This window comes from Thamnophis elegans, chromosome 2 (assembly GCF_009769535.1).
Source record: "Thamnophis elegans isolate rThaEle1 chromosome 2, rThaEle1.pri, whole genome shotgun sequence".
NCBI classification, from domain to species: domain Eukaryota; kingdom Metazoa; phylum Chordata; class Lepidosauria; order Squamata; family Colubridae; genus Thamnophis; species Thamnophis elegans.
This window is the reverse complement of record NC_045542.1, coordinates 88,697,209-88,717,981: the sequence shown is the minus strand read 5'-3', so window position 1 is coordinate 88,717,981 and position 20,773 is coordinate 88,697,209. Positions and strand designations below refer to the sequence as shown.

General features: G+C 36.3%; 1 protein-coding gene across 3 annotated transcripts; it reads left to right on the top strand.

Moving 5' to 3' along the window:
• The first annotated feature begins 4,700 nt into the window (after positions 1-4,700).
• CLK4 (CDC like kinase 4) lies at positions 4,701-20,396 on the top strand. 3 transcript variants are annotated; one of them, XM_032210099.1, is made up of 14 exons: positions 4,701-5,078; positions 5,661-5,718; positions 7,606-7,748; positions 13,326-13,548; positions 14,632-14,722; positions 15,084-15,150; positions 16,467-16,583; positions 16,679-16,845; positions 16,934-17,028; positions 17,268-17,397; positions 17,570-17,652; positions 18,490-18,569; positions 19,873-19,960; positions 20,049-20,396. In XM_032210099.1, exons 3-14 carry the CDS (start codon positions 7,606-7,608, stop codon positions 20,187-20,189), a joined length of 1,425 nt encoding a protein of 474 aa, XP_032065990.1. In that variant the 5' UTR covers positions 4,701-5,078; positions 5,661-5,718; the 3' UTR covers positions 20,190-20,396. The 3 variants fall into 3 exon arrangements, with proteins under 3 accessions (XP_032065990.1, XP_032065988.1, XP_032065991.1); XM_032210097.1 differs by lacking the exon at positions 5,661-5,718 and having other exon boundaries at positions 4,703-5,078; XM_032210100.1 differs by lacking the exons at positions 4,701-5,078; positions 5,661-5,718; positions 7,606-7,748; positions 14,632-14,722 and having other exon boundaries at positions 13,461-13,548.
• Positions 20,397-20,773: the final 377 nt, after the last annotated feature.

The window sequence follows — 20,773 nt, the reverse complement described above, 5'->3', positions numbered from 1 at the left end:
ACCACAATTTTAAAAACAACTCAACAGGCACACCATTCGAGCGGGGACAGGAACTCATCAGCCCCAGGCCTGTCAGAACAGCCAGGTTTTAAGGGCTTTGCGGAAAGCCTGGAGGGTGGTGAGGGTCCGAATCTCCACGGGGAGCTCGTTCCAGAGGGCCGGAGCAGCCACAGAGAAGGCCCTCCTCCGGGTGGTCGGCAGTCGGCATTGGCCAGTGGATGGAATTCGGAGGAGGCCTAATCTGTGGGATCTAATCGGTCTATTGGAGGTAATTGGCAGCAGGCGGTCTCTCAAGTACCCAGGTCCAATACCATGAAAGGCTTTATAAGTGAAAGGAACAACATACCTTCATATTTTCTTAATGTACCAGCAAACGAAAAATCAACAATCCAAGCTTTCTGATGCAAAATGTATGCTGTCTAATAAATGCAGAATAAAGTATTTTATTAAAACTTAATTCAACCAAGTCCAGAGGAATATGGGAAGATAATAAATTCCCATTCATAGTTACAAAATAAGTGTAAAAATTAAACCAAAATATTAACCTGAACTGCTCATTACAGTATATAAAATGGTTTGATTTGCTGTTTAATTAAACACTCTGTGAAATGAAAGGGCACATGCCAGGGAGAATATACATTTGTCCTTCTCTGGGCATTTGCCTCAATATCAAGATCAGGTCATGTTTTGATGAAGGAGAATGTACTTGATTTGAAGGGATAATAAATACTGTGATAGATGCCACCCAAAGAAAATTATCTTGGATTTCCAGGCACTTTTTTAAAGGACGAGACAGATTTGGGAAGCAGATGATATAAAGCCCAAGCCTGCGTATACAGTCAATCAGTTTATGGATTATGGCAGAAAGATGTGCTTACGTTACTTGGAATTCTATGACTTAAATTTAGTCATGTGGTTTTGAAACCCTTAATATCTTGAGGCTTCCTATGGTCTGTAAGTAGTCTATTCCATACTTATTATCATACACTTATGCTGGGCTACCACCTCAAATAAGGGTGGGGTCATTTTCAAAACTTACTCCACTCTGTCTGAACCACTGTTTGTCCACATATAGTTGGAAGCCAATTTGGTAAGGCTCTAGTATGGTCTTGTGGGATCTAGATGTGGACATATTCAGAGCTGGATCACTATCCAAGCAAGACAGGAGGAAAATCCCACAACATGATATTTCAGGGTTAGACATATGCCCAGGACTTGAATGCTTATCTGAATTAGATATTAATACATTTAAAATAAATTATTTATGTACTACAGTGCTGCATTAACTTAAAGCTTTACATGTTCAGCACTTTACTGGCATGTCTACAAGACTTACAAAAATACCCATAATTATTAAAAGCAACAAAAATAAAATCCTGAAAACTTAACATTAAAACCCAAAGATATTCAAAGGATAAGAAACCATGTCTTAGCTCTTTCCCAAATTGTAAAAAGAAAATGATTTGCTTCATTTTCAGTCGTAATTTGTTGTCTAACATGTTCTCTCTTCAGAAAATGCAAAATTAGTCTTCAATGCATCTGAGGCAGAATGCACAATTTGTACTTCCCTAATGACTTGTTGAAAGAAATGTCCTTCTGGGTTCAGCTCCAAGTGGGGAAGAAGACACTGGAGACATGGAGGCTGCTTGGAAAGATGGTTTATTGTTGGACAGGGCCACATGGCTTGAGCCCTGAACAGAAAAGGTGATCACATGCTTCAATGTTGGTGGAGAAGAAGAGAAGGGCTGAAGGAGGGGCTTGCTAGGCTTTTTATACCCTGTTTAGTCCCACCTGTTTCCTGTTCCTGTGTAAGAAATGTATTCTGATTGGTTGTCAGACTCCCATGGGGTCATGCAGGGGCTACTCTCTAGGCTGTGTTTTGAATCCAGGTATGGATGAGCTCTCAGATGCCATGTGCTCAGCTGAGTAAATTTCTAACATTATCATGCCTTTACTCCCATCCCCCCTGGGGCTGCAGTGGAGAAGTCTTTATTATGTAAAGTGGACTAGCCTGGCCCATTAACAGTGGGGATGAGCAGGAAGCTACAGGTAACTATTCTGTCTTTTAAAACATGTTTCTTTCTCCTCACATCCAGAGAAATATTCTGCCTTTTCAATATTTCCTAGGATATTTCATTTTTCTGGGAGAGGGCTGGATGATAACTTCCCACAGACAGTAGAGTGAACTGTAAGGCAGGAAGCAGTCATATACATATATAGTTTGGGATTAAGCTGTTTTTAAAGCTTGCTGTTCCTTCCTGGCTATAGTGGATTGGATTCAGAAGGTACTCAGTGCAACTACTTCAATAAAAGAATAATGAAGGATCTTAAAGACATACCACTTACCACTTGTGCTGCCACATTCAGGGCCACCTACAATTGCTGGACTGACTTCAAGGACTGACCCATAATGAATGTATTTAAATAATCTAGTTTTGAGACAACCAAAATATAACTAACCAGTCAGGGTTCTGTCCCCCACCTAAGAATGCATCAGCTAAAGCTAATATAAGGCACTATTTGTGTTTTACTGTTTTACTCTAGTAGTTAATGCTTTTTCTCAACCTTTTCATATATATGAAATCAGTAACACTATTTTTTAAAGATGGGATATAATATTTGGAAGTTCTTGTATGGTGTCTTGAGAGATTTTGGGATGTTTCCTCAACAGAGGAAGCTGATTCCTGAATCCTGGCTGATTGCTGTCATGGTTGAAATGTGAAATACCAGATATGCCTCTGAGAGCATCTGTCTTTTATTCCCAAAGAAGAAAATGTATTGCAACAATCCAGTTTAACCAGTCGAAGGTCCTTCCATGGCAAGGATATCACTTCTGGGGCCTCCCTCCTTCCCTCCAGGACAAAAAATAGAAAAGATATAACCAACTCCATATATCATTAAAGATATAACCGACTCCATAAGGAAATTCAGAAACAATCTGTATGAAGCCATTGAAGTCTGAACCACACTTTTTACATGGCTTCAATGTGAATTTTAATGTCTCTCAAGATCAAAAGCTACAGAATTTCCAGCATCCCTTCCAAGATCAATTATTGCATCAGCGATTCTGCTGGCACACAAGCCAGATCCACCTTCATCTGAGCATTCAGAAAAAACAAAATTCTTTTAATTTCTTGGCCTTATTTTTCTCAATAAAATGGGAACGATATTTTGGAGATTACTGTAAAGAACTCCATGTTTTACCCTAACAGAAAATCTGCTTCTGCATAGCTCTCCTTTCTTTACCCTTATTTTCTATAAAGTTAAAAGAATGCTTTTAAGTAAAGTACTGTGGTTCCTATGCAGAAAGTACGTTATGGCATGCTACCCGTCCACATGCCTCCGCGTTTTCAATCCACAAGAGGACTCTGCAAGGTCTTTTAAAAAGCCCCTTTCCCAGTTACGCTGGTGGCAAAGCGGCATCCATCTTTCCAGCGTTCCAGGAACCCTGGAAATAATCACACGTACAGATATTTTATTTCACAGCTACACTCAGCAGAGCGACGTCGTCACCTCCTTCTGAACACAACAAAAACATCAACCCAAACACGCGCCACAGAGAACTATTTGTGGCAAGGCACAAAAATTAACCAATCGCTGTTTCCGACGTCATAATCTCCGTAGCCACCCCCCTCTTCGGGCAATATGTGGGCGGAGCCTCCGTTTCTACAGCGCCCTGCTCTGGAGTGGTCAGGGGACGTGGACCGCGGAGGGAAAGACGTGTGTTTTTCTTTTTCTCTTAAAATGTAAACTTTGGAGAGATAAATTATTGTACGTTGAGCTCGCCGGTTTTTTTAAGGCTTGGCTCTGAGGGAAAGCAGTGTTCTTCTGAAGCAACAGCGAGAGCTATAATGCACGATAGTTTACTTCGGATTCCAGGCTGTCTTGAGAACTTTTTAACATCGCTCTTAGAGTAGCCTAGTTTTACAGAGTAACAGAGTTGGAAGGGACCTTGTAGGTCATCTAGCCCAACCCTCCCGCTCAAGCAGGAGACGCCACGCCATTTCTTTTGCCAATTTAAAAGCAATCAATTAAACTCTCAACCTAATACTTTGTAATCCAGGTTCCTCTGTGGTGTGGAGTGAGGATTACATCCTCATCTAAAATGCTTCTAGGGATTCCAGTACAGTACAAGGAAGGGCGGGGGTCTGGAGGCCACTGGCTTGCGACTGCCTCGCAGTGGATATCAATCAGAATAGAGCTGGAAGGGACCTTGGAGGTCTTCTAGTCCAACCCCCTCCCCCTTCTCAAGCAGGAGACCCTATACCATTTCAGACAGGTGGCTGTCCAAGTGGATACTTTGGAACGATTTATTATGTTTTTTTTTTAATAAATGGAACCTTGTTGCTATCTTTAAGCCGTTTTTAACGTGACAAGTTAGACCGCGCTGCTGCCCACGACCCACTTTTTGCCCCCGTTTCCACGGAGAAGGCCGATGGTCCTTTATCTTGGCTGCAGAAGCACTGATGTAAACACCCAATTCAAGATCCCGGGAGAAATAGATTTAGAAACGCCTGAAGGAGCACAACGCGTGTTCGCCGCCTCCTGGAATAATTGTTTATAAAAAATAAAATAAAAAGCGGAATATAAAGAAATATTTCAACATCGGCGAATTCTTGGAGGTCGAAATCACAAGAGGCCAAGTTTGGATACCCTCGGTGTAGACACAATTCCACCCGGACCCACGCTCATTTTCTGCCTTTCTTCCCTCCACTTTCAGGCTATGGTGACAAAAGCGCTGCTACCCCTCCCCATCGTCGCATATTCTGAAGTTCTGCTTTAAAAGTTCCCGGTCTAAACGTTGGGGAAAGCCGTCCTCGCCACGGAACTCAAAAGTTAAAAGAAAGGAAGGAAAAACCTGAACGCCGCGGCCGACCTATAAAGGAATCCTGCTGTGAAAGCGGCAGCCTTCTTCCAGCCCTCGGATGCGTGACGTCATTCCGGAGGTGGGAGGGGAAGAAGGAAGCTGCCATTTTGTTTGTTTGGCTACTTAAAAACGGCCAAAACCGTCATCTTCCTACCTGCTCGTAGCCGGGAAGCGACCGGGAAGGTCACCTTTGTGAAGGGGGGGAAAAAAGGTAGGTGTGAAGCGAAGCGTCTTTGGGACTCTTCCACGGTTTTTGGGGGGGGGGGGGACGGACCACAAGCAAAAGAGGTTTCCCCACCCCCAACACTTTTCCTGAGGTTCGCTATTGCAGTTTTACGCTAAAAGAATAAAAAGCAAACGATATGACTTATTAAATTTAAATATATACAGCTAGACTTCATATATTGGTATGGTCCATATTGCGCCTCAGCAGCCATTCCACGAGTAGAGAAATCCGTTTTTCCAGGCTTATTTGGAGATGCCGGGGGGCTCAATACAGGACTGGGCGTGTGCAAGTATGTACCGCACCTCTGTTAGGTGTGGAGGCGAGATAGTCGGATTTTTGACTGCATTAAAAAAGTATCTTTCAGCATCGAATAATCACAGCCGAATGAGTGTAATATCGAGATAGATACACCCCTCTTTTGCACTAGGACTTCACTAATTGCCAATAAAAGAGATCCACAAAAAAGATGGCAATAGAAAGTCAGTTTAAAAATGAGCATCGTTGCATTTAATGCTGAAAAGCCACTGTCTTAATATGCTATTATTATTTGTTGCATTGCATTGTCAGGAATGCCTGTTGCCCCTCTCTTTCCCAATTTAAGCTGGAACATGTGCTTCAACAAAAGGTAATGAGACATACTGTAAGAGCAGACAACATTATTTTCCAGTGTGTTTACACATTACAGCAAACCTTAATGGGATATGGTTCCTGTTGATTTAGCATGTTCTGCAAACACAGCCATCATGGTTTATTCATAAACCATAGCTTAACATTCTTTGAATGCTGTTAGCCTCTTTCATGCCTATTAGATATGTAACCTATAGGCATAACTTATGGTACTAGTTGAGCCACAGTGGCGAAGTGATTAAGAGTGCAGTACTGCAGGCTACTTCTGCTGACTGCTGGCTTCCTGTAATTTGGCAGTTCAAATCTTACCAGGCTTAAGGTTGACTCAGCCTTCCATCTTTCCAAGGTGGGTAAAATGAGGACCCAAATTGTTGGGGGCAATATGCTGATACTTAAGAGAGGGCTGTAAAGCAGTATATAAATAAGTGTTATTGCTAATTTTCCATCCTGGACATTTTGGAAGTGTTAGGCTTAGAATAACTTTATTATCACTTTGAATGTACACTAATCTGTATACATTAAAATGAAATTTTGTTCCATACATCTCTCAAAGGGTCACCACCTCCAATATACACTACATAAACATGACTAAATAAATTCAAATTATTCATTTACCCACATATATAATATGACACAGAGAAACAATTAATGAAATGTGTAGAATTCTCTAGAGATCTAAATAGTGATGGTAAATTATAAAGTTAAATTGTATTAGTAATTCTGAAGGTTGTTTTTATTTAGGAGAGAACAAGAATGCAATCAGTCTCTAAAATTATTTGAATAAACCTGGAATTTATGTGACTTGGAAAAAGCAAATGTAAACTGAGGGATTGTAAGCATTCTCAGAGATGTTTATAGAACGGACTGAGCCATGGGGTCACTCATTTTTACATTGCATGTTCTTTATTCAAAATTTAGTTACCCCTGAACTACTAAACTGATTGTTTTTCTACACATTGAAAAAAATAATATCACACTGGGAGCATGCTGTCTTGCAATCCCTTCCTCTCCAATCCGCTCTTTGCAAGGAAGAGGGAGGAAAAAGAAGCAAGTACTTTCTGTAAACAGTTTCTCCTTTGCCTAAATGTTTCCCCTTTGATTTTGCTATGCTTTTTAATCACTCCCCCACTCTTTGGAATCCTAGCGTTCCCTGCTTAAATGTCTTATATGCATCAAAAGCAGTGTGGTCATGCTTATAGTTCACGGCTGGGAGCCATGGATGTGCTATACATATAGCTTATTATATACCCTGTCTCATTGCCAGTGTGATCATATTTGCTTTCAATGTGTAGAACAGCAGATATCTTACTCTTGAAATGTCTTCATCTCCAGTTTTTCTAATCCTCAGTGGGCAGGGAAGAAAGGTCAAGCAAAGAGAGATTTCCCACATAAATTCCTTACTTTCCCCCTCCCTCCATGCTACAACTTGCAGAGTGAAGAGATTGTAGAAAAAGGGGTTTGAAGGGAGTAAGTTTCTACTCCTAAGACAATCTAACCTAAAATGTTTTTAATATTTATTTTGTTTCTTTGCCTTGATAGCATATTGGATTCAAGTGATGAGGAATGGAAAGGAATACAATAAGTGGGCAGAAATTATCTTGCTTTTAAATAAATGATTCTATATTTGCAGATTTAAATATTTTTGTAAACTGTTCTTTGTTTTAGTAACTCTGAAATAACTCTCACTGTCTAATGAGGTTTCTTTCCACAATAGAAATTAGAATATAACCTTACTTTCATTTGCCATATTCAAATAAAATCAACTACTATTGAAATAATAGAAGTCCATTTTGACTTAATATTTCAGATTGTGCTTTTAATTTGTTTTAAATTTTCATTAAACTAGCATGTAATACTTTTTATCTTTATACGTTTCTTTTAAAAGATGAAACACTCAAAACAAGCTTCTTGTTACGAAGAAGATGACAGAGGAGAAGAAAAAACTACAGATAGCCGAAAGGATAGGAAGAGGTCTCATAGTAGTGAAAGAAATTACAGATGCTATAAATCACTTAAAACTCCAGACAGGTACGGTACAGGATAATTATATAAATAATTATATAAGTGTCCTATAAACCTTATTTAAAGAACTGTATGTCTTCCATTTGGTTCCATCTTGCATGTACAATTGGGCAGAGTTGGCATGTTGCCTGTCCCATCAATTAAGCAATGTCATCCAGTAAGATTTAGGAACTGTCACAGCACCAGGAAAATGAGACTTTGGGCTATAGTGCTTCTTTGCATCATTTAATGATCTCATATTTTGGTGGTGTTTAATTGTATTGAATTATTGGTTTTAATTGTACACTTTTCATACTTAACTATGGAGTTGAGAAATAGTATACAATTCTAAAATAAATAAACACAAAATTGATTGACCATGGCTTGCTTCATGGGTCTGATGCCAGGAATTTCCCTACTTTAGGTATGAATAGGATTATACTTTCACAACAGAACTGGTTATACTATGGAGGTCTTCCTAGCTTCACATCTCCTGCTTGAAAAGCATGTGATCAGGAATGCCTTTGTTAGTATGATGATTGTAACTTTTTATGACTAGGAGTTGCTTTGATATGACACCATTCAAATCTTTTGCTAGTTATCACTTTAGGGTATTATTCTTGGGGGTACCTTTCATGCCTTTATTGTTTAGTGACCAGCTTCTTGACCTTTTTAATTTTAATTTTTGCTTTGAATATGTTTAAGGGTGTTTTTCTTCTTTGTTTTTGTCATGTGCTTCTCAAAATTCTTGTCTGCATTCCTTATCATACATGTTTTCAACCAGGTTTTATGAAGACGCTAATGTCCTCTGGGACTTTAGAATTCAAACAGACAAATTTCTCCTCAGCTCTAAGTTGCTTCTCTCCTTGATTAGTTTCCATCCATTGCTTCTTGTTCTACCCTCAGTCTTTCTTTCTATTAAACTAGACATACCCAGTTTCTGCAACCGTTCTTCATATGTTTTAGTCTCCAGTCCCCTAATCATCTTTGTTGTTCTTCTCTGCATCTTCCTAGAGTCTCCACATCTTTTCTACATCGTGATGACCAAAACTGAATGCAGTATTCCAAGTGTGGCCTTACCAAGGCATTATAAAATGGTATTAACCACTTCACGTGATCTTGATTCTATCCCTCTGTTTATGTAGCCTAGAACTCTACTGGCTCATATTTAAATGGTTGTCCACTAGGACTCCAAGATCCCTCTCACAGTTACTACTATTGAGGAAGATACCATCTATACTGTACCTGTGTATTTTGTTTTTGTTGCCTAAATGTAGAACCTTACTCTTTTCACCATTGAATTTCATTTTATTAGATAGTGCCCAATGTTCAAGTTTGTCAAGATCCTTCTGTATCTTTAACCTATCTTCTGGAGTGTTGGCTATTCCTGCCAGCTTGGTGTCATCTGCAAATTTGATGAGTTCCCCATTTATTCCCTCATCCAAGTCATTGATGAAGATATTGAAGAGTATTGGGCCCAAAACAGAGCCTTGGGGTACTCCACTGCATACTTCACTCCATGAAGATGCAGTTCCATTGAAGACTACACGTTGAGTGCGGTTAGTCAGCCAGTTACGAATCCATCTGGTAGTGATGCTGTCTAACCCACATTCTTCTACTTTATCTAGTAGTAGGTTATGGTCTACCTTATCAAATGCCTTACTGAACTCCAAGTAAACTATATCAAAGGAATTCCTCGGGCTCACTAATTTTGTCACATTATCGAAGAATGCAATAAGATTAGTCTGGCATGATCTGTTTTTGACAAACCCATGTTGGGTTTTGGCTATTACTTTGTTTGCTTCTAGGTGTTCGCTAATTCGTTGCTTGATTATCTTTTCCAGAATCTTTCCTGGTATTGAGGTCAGGCTGATAGGTCTGTAGTTTCCTGGATCTGTTTTTACTTCTCTTTTGAAGATGGGAACCACATCAGCTCTTTTCCAGTCCTCTGGTAGTTCCCCGGTGCTCCGGGATCTCTGAAAGATATAGTTCAGTGGTTCTGAGATCTCATCTGCCAGTTCCTTCAGAACCCTGGGGTGTAATCCAGCCGGTCCTGGTGATTTGAACTCATCTAGGGTAGACAGGTGCTCACTTACCATTTTCTTCCCTATTTCAACTTGTGTTCCTAATCTGATTTTTGTGGTGGTGTTTTTGATAGGTTGGACTGTTTTATCCCTTTGTGTAAAGACAGATGCAAAAAATGAGTTAAATAGTTCTGCTTTCTCCCTTTTGCTTGTCACCTTCTTGCCACTTTCTCCCAGCAATGGACCAATTGTTTCCTTAACTTTTTTCTTGTTTGGAAGAAGCTTTTTTTGTTATTTTTTACTTTTGTGGCAAGCCTTTCTTCATTGTGAGCCTTAGCTTTCCTCACTTCATCTTTACATGCTCGGGCTATTTGCTGATATTCTGCCTTAGTTATGTCTCTCCCTTTCCAATTTTTATACTTACCCTTTTTGTCTTTCAATTTGTCAGAGAGTTCTTTAGGCAGCCATGCTGGTTTCTTTTGGGAGTTTTTTTTTTTTTTTCCTTCATTGGTATTGTGCTAGACTGGACTTTTGTAATCTCATTTTTCAAAATTTCCCAAGCTTCTTGAGTTGTTTTCCCCTTTAGGATTCTCATCCATGGAATTTTTCCCAAGCTCTCTCTAAGTTTATTGAAATATGCTCTCTTAATGTCCAAGGCTAGTTTCACTTTTTTCTACTACTTGTGTTTGCATAATGTTGAATTCCAATATTGTATGGTCACTTGCCCCCAGGGTTCCTGTGGCTTCAACACCTTCTATCATTTCCTCTCTGTTAGTGGGAATTAAGTCCAATATGGCTGATCCCTTGTTCCCTTCTCTACTTTTTGGGAAACATCCTGTCCTGGTGATTTTGGTTGACCCTTTCAGATAGGAATATATATAGTTGAGCATCAATTATTATAATTTTAAGTAACCATTATGCAGCATGATTAGTTTTTGTTTATATTCAGATGTGACTGTTAGACGCAGCTGGCAGTGTCCCATGGTATATATGCTAAAAGTAATAATTACATTAGTTCTAGACAGTTACATCTCAATTGAGAATATGGCCACTACTTAAAATTGAATCTAAGTTTATTTCCGACATGGTTAGTTCTAAGATGAACTGTTCTCTCTATTATATCTGTGTTTTTGGCTTGGGGACTGTTAGCAGATACATGTTGGTATTCAAATATTGGTATAAATCTTTTTTGTATTCTTTTCATTTGTTTCCATTTTTCAACTGACTACTCATTAGTTCACTTCACAGTGTTACTATTTCTTAAAGTATTTCCTACACCCTTCCAAATCAGATGCTGTCTGGAATCAACGTAAAGCTGCTCCACTACATCTGTAATGGGTACCCGCAGCTTGGTTCCATTTCAGTTCAGATGAATCTTGTCTTTCCTGCCAAAACATTCCCCAGTATTGAACAAATTTAAATCTCTTCTCCTGACCTAGTCTCATTCACACATTCAGCAACCTCTGAGCATTGCTTATCTAACTTGTTCTGGATATAGGAGGGCAACTAACATTTATAAGAATGCTGACTAAGCAGCCTAAATTTCTTAATATGATTGGTACCAGTATAGTATGGACACAACTACCTCCACCCCAGCACTATTGAGCAGCTTATCTAGATGGGATATGAAATTTTAAAGTTTTGCATCAGATAAGATAGCAACCACATCCATTACAAACACATCTATCAGTTGTTCTAACTGAATCACAATCAAAAGCCCCCAAAGAAATATCCTCAGTCTGAGAGCATAGGGATTCATCACTGAGGTAATGAGAACATCTTATCTTCCAACTAGGAATTTTCTTCTCCCTGATAAGGAAAATCACCATGGGAGATATCACATCTCAGAAGGTTTTGTCTACATTTTCTCTCTCAGTCCATTTTCATTTTTGTCGTGTTAATTTTAAGAAAACTACCGTGTTTCCCCGAAAATAAGACGGTCTTATTTTCTTTTGATGCCCAAAATAAGTTCTTGGCCTAATTTTTGGGAAGGTCTTATTATTTTTGAGGTGCAGGAGGTGGTGACCGTGGTCACCTCATGGCTGCTGCTGTGTTACAATATTTTCAGGGAGGAATTATTTAAGCGCATGTGTTCAAAAGCCCAATTGGGCTTATTATCCAGAGAGCTCTTGTTTTTAGGGGAACAGGATAGCTTGTTCCTTTGACTCAGGAACATGATCCATTTGGTACATCTGATACCACTCCCTCCCCTGATGGCTTTTTATCTGTATGCTAATTATTGTTGATAATTTAGTATTCTATTTTGGGAATTATTTGATCCAAAAAGAGTTTGAAGTACTGACTTCCTTACCCAATAGATACACCCACAGTGATGTTTGGTCTTTGAAGACCAAATGGTGAATGGTGATAGTGGTCACTGTACTTTTCTCTTACAAAACTGTTGTGCATCTTTGTTCACTCTGGTTTTGAGCTCCCATTTGCCACTGTTCTTTCCTAAAAGTCCTATTTTCAATTGAATTGTTGGCTAAAAAAGTGACTCCACTGCTTAGTCATCAGTTTATAAAATATATGTGTATTTTATTGTAAATAAAACAACAACCTGCTCAAGCTACAATTTCAGTGAAATTATATAGGATTTTGTTGACATGGCGTTGTGGCAGGAACACATCCTCAGGATGAAGGAGAGTACTGAGAGGGCCACTTGGGAAAGAAACTTTGCACATTAAGTTTCCAAAATTATGACTCTTTTTTTGAAGCGCTAGGCAAATTCTCCTTAGCATTTGTGTTTGCTGAATTCAGAGATGTTCTCAACGTGCCTTGTGTATGGGTTTATTGATTTAGAATAGGGGTGTCAAATTTGCCGTGTCATGTTGTCGTCACATGACATCGCAACTTTTTTCCCCTTCACTAAAATGGAGGTAAGTGTGGCCAGTGCGTGACACATCTGGCTGTGGGGCGCGAGTTTAACATCCTTGATTTAGAATATCCTCAGATGAGATGAATTATCTAAATAGTTCTTGTGTTGCTCAGCATTAGAAATCCACATATACAGGTGGGGTAGTTCATTGATTATAACCTTTTTTTTATAATTATAGTAATTATTGTAATTGAATTTTCGATTATGTCTGCTCTCTGTTTTACTAATGCCCTGAACTTTTGAGTTGCTATAATAACAACTTTCATTTGGATGCTCTTTACTTAAACAGTTAATACTCTTATTTCTATAATAAATAGTATGTTTTCCATCTGAACTTTAAATAAAAAGGAATTCTAATAAAACATTGTGCATTTTGGAAGTTTATTAGAATATAGAAAATATTACTGGTGTGCAGAACATTTAAAATCCAAGCCATCTCAAACTCAAAACAGCTCATCTGATTGAAATATTGTATTTGTTTTGAGTTTGAAACAGATGTTCCACATTCGAAACAGGATCTTCTGATTCCTTTGGAAATATTTTAAGCTTGAATGCTCAAGCATGGAATAGCTGTTTCAAACATGAAAGAAATATTTTGAATTTGAAAAAGGTCAGGATGGAAATATTTTGCACACCTTTATAAAATTATTTGTTTTTAACTACTTTTTTTGAAATGGGGAAATAATGTAAATATATTTTCAGTAACTACTTGGACAAAGCATCCACACATGAGAGAGACCATCATGACCGAAGATATGTTGAGGAATATCGAAATGATTTCTGTGACGTAGATGACCATAAGCATTATCACAGACATTATGAAAAGAGCCATTGCCATCATTACACCAAATCTTCTGGTCAAAGTAGAAAAAAGAATCATAAACGAAAGCATAAGAAACATGATCCCAACAACAGCTCACATTCGGTATGTATGCTTTTAAAAAGAATAATAAATATATTATTGTTTTTAGGCTACTTCGAGAAATATTAAATTCTCTTGATATAGTTGGAAGACTTGATATGAAGTCTGCATTTTATTTTTATTATTTCTGTATGATGGTGTATGTATGCATCTACTACAATGAAGAGTATTAACTATATGAGTTTTCATTTGGCTTAATTTGTCCAAAACAGAAAAACTCAGATTACTTTGTTGCCTTTTGTCTTGCAGCTCAAAAAATAAAAATAGCTGTCTTACCCTTACTTGAATTAGTCTTACATCATGGTGAAGCAACCCTGACTAGCTTGTTCCTTGTTCTTCAAAATTGATCTGTTTCAATGGAATTAGCTTATTAGTACAATGTCTGTAATCAATTCATCATGTTTCTGTGAAATAGTTTCAAGCAAATATTAAGCATTGGATGATTTTATTATCAGAGAATGAATCATTTCAACAGTTAGCAAGGGCTGAATATTTTACAAATAATAAAAAGTACTTTTATTATATACATTCAAATTTAAAAATGTTGAGATGCCAGACTTTGTTCTTACAGATGTATATCACCAGAATATTAGATTGAATTTTACAAATTTTACTATTATTTTTTCTCTTTAGCTGGCCTAATTATGGAATATAAATAGTTGCATGAATAATATGTTATTACATATTAATCAAAATACATTTTTTTTTAAATTCAAGAAGATCAGACCTGTTTTATAAAGATAAAAATGACAAAAATGTTTTTGATAAGTAGAAGTAATTTAGATTGTAATCTTAGTTTCAATCTTCTGGTAATGTAAAATTTAAGAGACAAAATTGTGTTGTGTTTCTGTTTTCTTGCAACTTTAAGTATTTATCTGAAAATCTGTTCCTTGCCATGTTTTTCTTCTGTAACATAAACTGTGCCCTGTGAATTTCTGGGGACTGAATTTGAAATTGCTCCTGCCAACTGTTCGTGGCCTGGTGCGTAACTGAATGCCTGAATATCCCCGCTGAATGAATTGCGTAATCTACCCTGAATTCACTCTGATATATTGATTGGCTGGACGATCTTGGTGCCGTTTCCAGAAGAGCCATCGAAGGAAAAGATCCAGGAGTGTAGAGGATGATGAGGAGGGTCACCTGATCTGTCAAAGTGGAGACGTACTAAGAGCAAGATGTATAGAATATTTTTCAACACTTTTAAAAAAAATGTCAGCAAAACATCTGTTTAGAATAGTATGTTAGATGAGAAGTGGGGGCGGGCTAAGAATGCTTCATTGCTCTCTCTTATCTTTTGTTTTGTCTTTGTATTCTATTTTCTTTTCTTTTCTGTACTCTTAAATATTGCTGTTTAGACAACCACAACATTAAATAAAGCTTAAAGTTAGATTGATAGCTAGATAACTATTTTGTGACACCTATCCAATAAAAATAACACATTCTGAAACAGACAGTAAATGTTATAATGATAGACTTAATAGTATTCAGCTTTATTCAGCTAGTTCAATAACAGCTGGAATTTATTTCTTCTTTTTTAGATGAAGTTATTGCTACTTTAGGAGAAGGCGCCTTTGGGAAAGTTGTAGAATGCATTGATCATCACATGTATGTATCCTGTTTTCTCAAAAGTATTACTAACTGAAATGTGTTTATATGATGGTAGAAATCCTTCTGCACATGCTATTAATTTAAGCAAATCAAACTTCAGAAAAATAGTTCAAAAATAATTATATGGTAGCCAACTATAATAACTTAATTTTTTTGCATCTTCTGCACTGAGAGTGTAAGCATGATAACAACATTTTTGCAGTTCAAACCATAGCTCAGAAAAGTTAACAACACATTATGCCAACCTTAAGTTACATGTAGTCTTAACTGTCTTATTAAAACTTTAATTATGTTGATACATGCAACCAAGAATACTAATCCATAATAACAAATTAAACTTTAAAAAAGCATAAGGCAAACAAGATGAGAGGTCAGGTATTTATTAAGGGACCTTAATAAATGCCTTGCAGTCTAGGCTATGGGACTTGAGGTTCTAGCCTATTCTGTTAATTTATGCTGAATTCAACTTTAAATGTTGAGCTTTGTATTTTCAAGCTTAGGGATTCTTTATTTTTTAATTGCTGTTATTAAACAGCAGCCAATGAAGCCAAATTCGCCTTCATTGAATCTTTTACTGATTATATTAATAGAATTATTGGATTATGTTTATGGTCGTGGTGATTGTAAGGAAAGTGTTATTCTGTTGTGTAAAGATTTATATTTACTAGTGTTCCATATTTTGTTTTTATTGTTTTGAATTGGTTCCGAATGTTGAAAAGCATGTTAAAAGTAACTCTATAAAGTTGCCATTTTGTTTCTTGACTTATCCTATTTTTGAAGAGAAAATTGCTAGATTTCTTTAAAAATAAAAATATGATATGGTCTGATAGTTGGAAGATATGAAGACAGTGTTAACTTATTTTTCCTTTGCCTGAACTTCTATAAAATACTGATCAAATGCTTTAGAAGACTCTGGTTCATTATGGAAAATAATGCCGACAATTACAAAATTATTATAAATTTTCTCCCCCTCCAACCCTTGACATGGGGGGTGCAATATCTTGATTTGATCAGTATATAATCATTCTTGTATTATTTTGGTAGGGTCTGATGGTGATATGTACAAAATGACCAGATTGTAATATCCGAAAAGGTTTCAAATATTATTTACATACAAGAGAAAATAATGTTCTAAAGTTATACTTTTGTTAACTGTTGCACAGTATTTTAATATTATTTCTGAATCAGGACATGCTAGAATTATGTGATCCCATCAATCAAGTAACCAAGTATCAGATAGTAAAGGTTACAGAGAAATTTTTCTTATATGCTTGAAAACGGCTGTACTTAAATTGTAGTATTTTATTTCTTAGGAGAAAGATGCATGTAGCTATAAAAATTGTAAAAAGTGTTGGTCGATATCGGGAAGCAGCTCGTTCAGAAATACAAGTATTGGAACATTTAAATACCTTGGATCCTAATAGTACATTGTAAGTATAAACTGAAACATTACTACTATGTTTTAAAAAATAAATAATTTACTGTTTTATTAATCCCTTGTTTTGATGATGTTTTTATTCCCTAGTCGTTGTGTACAGATGTTAGAATGGTTTGAACATCATGGTCATGTCTGCATTGTATTTGAACTGCTGGGACTCAGTACTTATGATTTTATTAAAGAAAACAGTTTTTTGCCATTTTCTATTGAACTGATTAGGAAGATGGCTTTTCAGATTTGTCAGTCAATAAACTGTAAGTATATTTAATAATTAAATAATTATGTCTAAAATGCTATACAGGAATTTAAGTATTGAATTCCTGCTTCTTTTTCTTTTTTCAGTCTTGCATCACAATAAGTTGACTCATACAGATCTAAAACCTGAAAATATTTTATTTGTAGAGTCTGATTATATAGTAAAGTACAATTGTAAAATGGTAAGTGTTAAAACATTTCTCTCTAGATTGTTCCTATGCATTTTTTATTCTGTACAATGTATTCAACTGCTATAACATTTTTTTAGAATTTTCCTGTGTAAAATATTTAGTAAGGCCACAATTACTAAAATCATTGCATGATGCAATGGAGTTATTTAAGAAGTTTGTTACCTGGATCACAATATATTTCAATTATGAGAGATCAAGAAATACAACTAATTTTTTAAACTTTTTTACAGAGGCGAGATGAACGCACCCTGAAAAACACAGATATTAAAGTTGTAGATTTTGGTAGTGCAACATATGATAATGAACATCACAGCACTTTAGTCTCTACACGTCATTATAGAGCACCTGAAGTTATACTTGGTTAGTAAAAACTATCAAAGCTAATTTATTAGTTTAATCTTTTGTAAATAATTTAAGACTGCTTTTCATACATACATACATTTATAATATGAATGGTGTTACTATTCCTATCCTTTCCTATTTTCAACTTGAGTATCATGAAATAATCAGAATGTTGTGAATTGTGTTACAGCACTTGGTTGGTCTCAGCCCTGTGATGTTTGGAGTATAGGCTGCATTTTGATTGAATATTATCTTGGTTTCACTGTCTTCCAGGTATGCATATAACTTTTTAGTTATAATTCTAGAGTTAAATGGAACATTTTAGTCTCCTTAGCTTTGTTAATTCTTTGATGTGAAATCTTATGGAATGTAGGTAAGATTATTTATCGGAACTTTATATCATCTGAAATATAATATTTATTATATTTAATAAATCCTATTTAGAGCCAAAAATTGCTTACTTTAATATAGTATGGCTGAATTGTTCCAGCCTTACCTAAGTGCTTCGGTGCTGTGGTTACTATTCTGGAAGTAACCAATTTCTGAGTATTTCTGGCATGGTCAGAAGACTGTTGGAACATTTACAATGAGTTCAGAACAATCAGTTACTAAAACCAAACAATCGTTCTGAATTCCAAACTTGTCCAATGTAAAATCTTATGCATACCACTAAAAAAGAGTGCACATTGAATACAGGCAATAATTGCTTAACAACAGCCCTCGGTACCCACAACTCCATCGGTAAGTAATGTCTTCTTCATTGTCACCTCTTGTTGGAAGTGGACTGGGAAGCACGCAAGTAGTGATCACAGGTCACTGCTACGGTTTGAAACACCTAAATTTCGATAATGTAACCATGGGGATTCTGTCAGAGCCGTTGTATCTTTAAATGGTCTCTAAACAGAGCAATTATTCAGCAAAGTCTACTTATAAAACATACACTTGAGGACACTGCATTCCAGGTTTTTGCATGGTTCAAAGTTCCAGAACCCTGGAGACTAAACAGTTGTCCTTTTTCTGCAGAAACCTGCTGATATGAGCAAAAGATATTGTTAATGTTTATATTTTGGTGTATGCTTAATTTCTTTGGGCTGCTTTTGATTTTTGCAGACACATGACAGTAAGGAACACCTGGCAATGATGGAGAGGATACTTGGCCCTTTACCAGTTCACATGATTAAAAAATCACGGTAAGCTTATTTTAAATTGCCTTTTACAAAAAAAAATTCAAAGAAAACTTTTTGGGAGGGAGGGATAAAAATCTGATGCTGGTAATATTTGCATAGGATCATAAACCCTGATTCTTCTTGTCTGGTTTGATGCAAATAAGCTGCATGTTTGTGGATACAACACATTTTCCTGGGCTTCATTTTCTCTTTGTATGAGCAAAGAAAACTAAGTAGGAATGAATGTTTTATTGCCACATCCAATCCCTGACTTGTTGCTTCAAATAAATTAAGATTGCAAGAGCAGCCAAAATAATATTTTTCTTAAACCACCCCAAGTTAAGATTCGTGAGTTGCGGCTAAACAGATTGAAGAAAGCTGCCCCTGAAAGCGGCTAAACAGATTGAAGAAAGCTGCCCCTGAAAGTTAGAATTCTTAGTCTGTTCCTTTATAATATACTAAAATGTATTGTTAGAAACCTCCTTGGGCAGGGCAAAATTTCCTTTCAATATTTTCAATGTTAAGACTACATGCTTAGAAAAGAACAACTCCAACTGCTGCCAACACAGCAAGATAGGTGGCAAATGAATTTAACAAATAATTTTTTATTTCTGAATTAAAATACACAGCAATTGTTTTGGGTGCTGGGTACCACAATAACTAGCTGTGAATTAAAGTAGGGGTAGCATCAGTGACTGTTTTTTTAATGGCAAAATTAATGGTAGTTGAGAAAAGTAGCTGAAGCCTATGTGCAACCCTAAAAACAAGCATCAGGAAAAAAGATTAAAGAACCCTGAAAGGTGCTTGAAAAAAGGAAGCGTACAGGAGAGCTTAGGGCGAGAAAATATAAATGTTTGAAATATTTTGAGTTTGAAAAGAGCTGAGTATGGAATGTATTATTCAAAGTTCAGACATCATTGTTTCAGCCACTTCAGAAAGTCCTTTAAATTCAAAGCAGTGATTTTTGAGCTAAAAACTCTTTTGAAGAAACTTGAAAAAATGTAGTTTGGTCAAAATAATGCATCTCAAATTTTAGTAGAGTTGTACATCTATTGTAAGCACATAGGAGTAGCCACTCATCTCTTACTGCCTTATATGCAAGGCTGAAGTTGAAACAGATATTTATGTATACTTTGGGTATCAGTTTCAATTGAATTTAATGTGGTATTTTACATAGGATTGTATTAAGGATATTATAAATACTGAAAGAAAATGAAGCATTTATGTATTTGTTTATGAATGAATAAATTATATTTGTATTCTGTACAGTCATACTGATAGCCCAAAAATGGAGATTGGCAAGTTATAGTTAGCCTCTTTTATATAGGAAATGTTACTTTAATCAAAACCAACTGGACTGGGATGAACAAAGCTCTGCAGGCCGTTATGTTAGGAGACGATGCAAACCACTAAAGGTAAGGAGGGAGCATGGAATTTTTTCTCCATTTAATTCTGACATCCTAAGAAAAAATTTTAAAGTCAGCGTTTCTCTCTTTTTCCTAGGAATTTATGCATTGTCATGATAAAGACCATGAGAATCTTTTTGATCTCATTCGCAAGATGTTAGAATATGATCCAGTCAACAGAATAACTCTAGATGAAGCCTTGCAGCATCACTTCTTTGATTCCCTAAAAGCTAGATAGCTTTTCTTGTCTTCCTTAAAGGAGATGATACAGACTAGGTCTGTCAACATCTGTTGTGAGATGTTGTAAATAATAAATTAATTTGTACAGTTGTTTCTGTAAATATAACCGTTTTGTGTCTGTACTGATGCTCCAGTATTATTTGATTGAACAGTTATAGCTGATCATGGATGTTATCATGTAAACATTAAAGGAATGTTTTTACAAGTGATTGTACTTTTTTGAGTTAAAGATGAAGGCAATAATGGAAACTGTTAAACAATGTTGACATTAGGAGCAAGAATTTTCAGAGGACAGTCAATATTTCAAGAACATAATTCAGTTTTAACAAGATAATTAAAATTATCCTGCTTCTCCAAATTTTCACATTGAAGCTTACATTTTAAAATATTTCAATATTTTATGTGATTCTTAGATTAATTACCTCTATATTGCAAAAAGTACTACAGGTAATCCTGTAATTAAGACAGTTCACTTAGCGACCATTCAAAGTTATGACATAGCGCACAAACAGCCAAGTACTTACGAAACAGTTATGAATGTTGAAGCACCACAGCAGTTGTTCATCCTTATGAACGACAGCA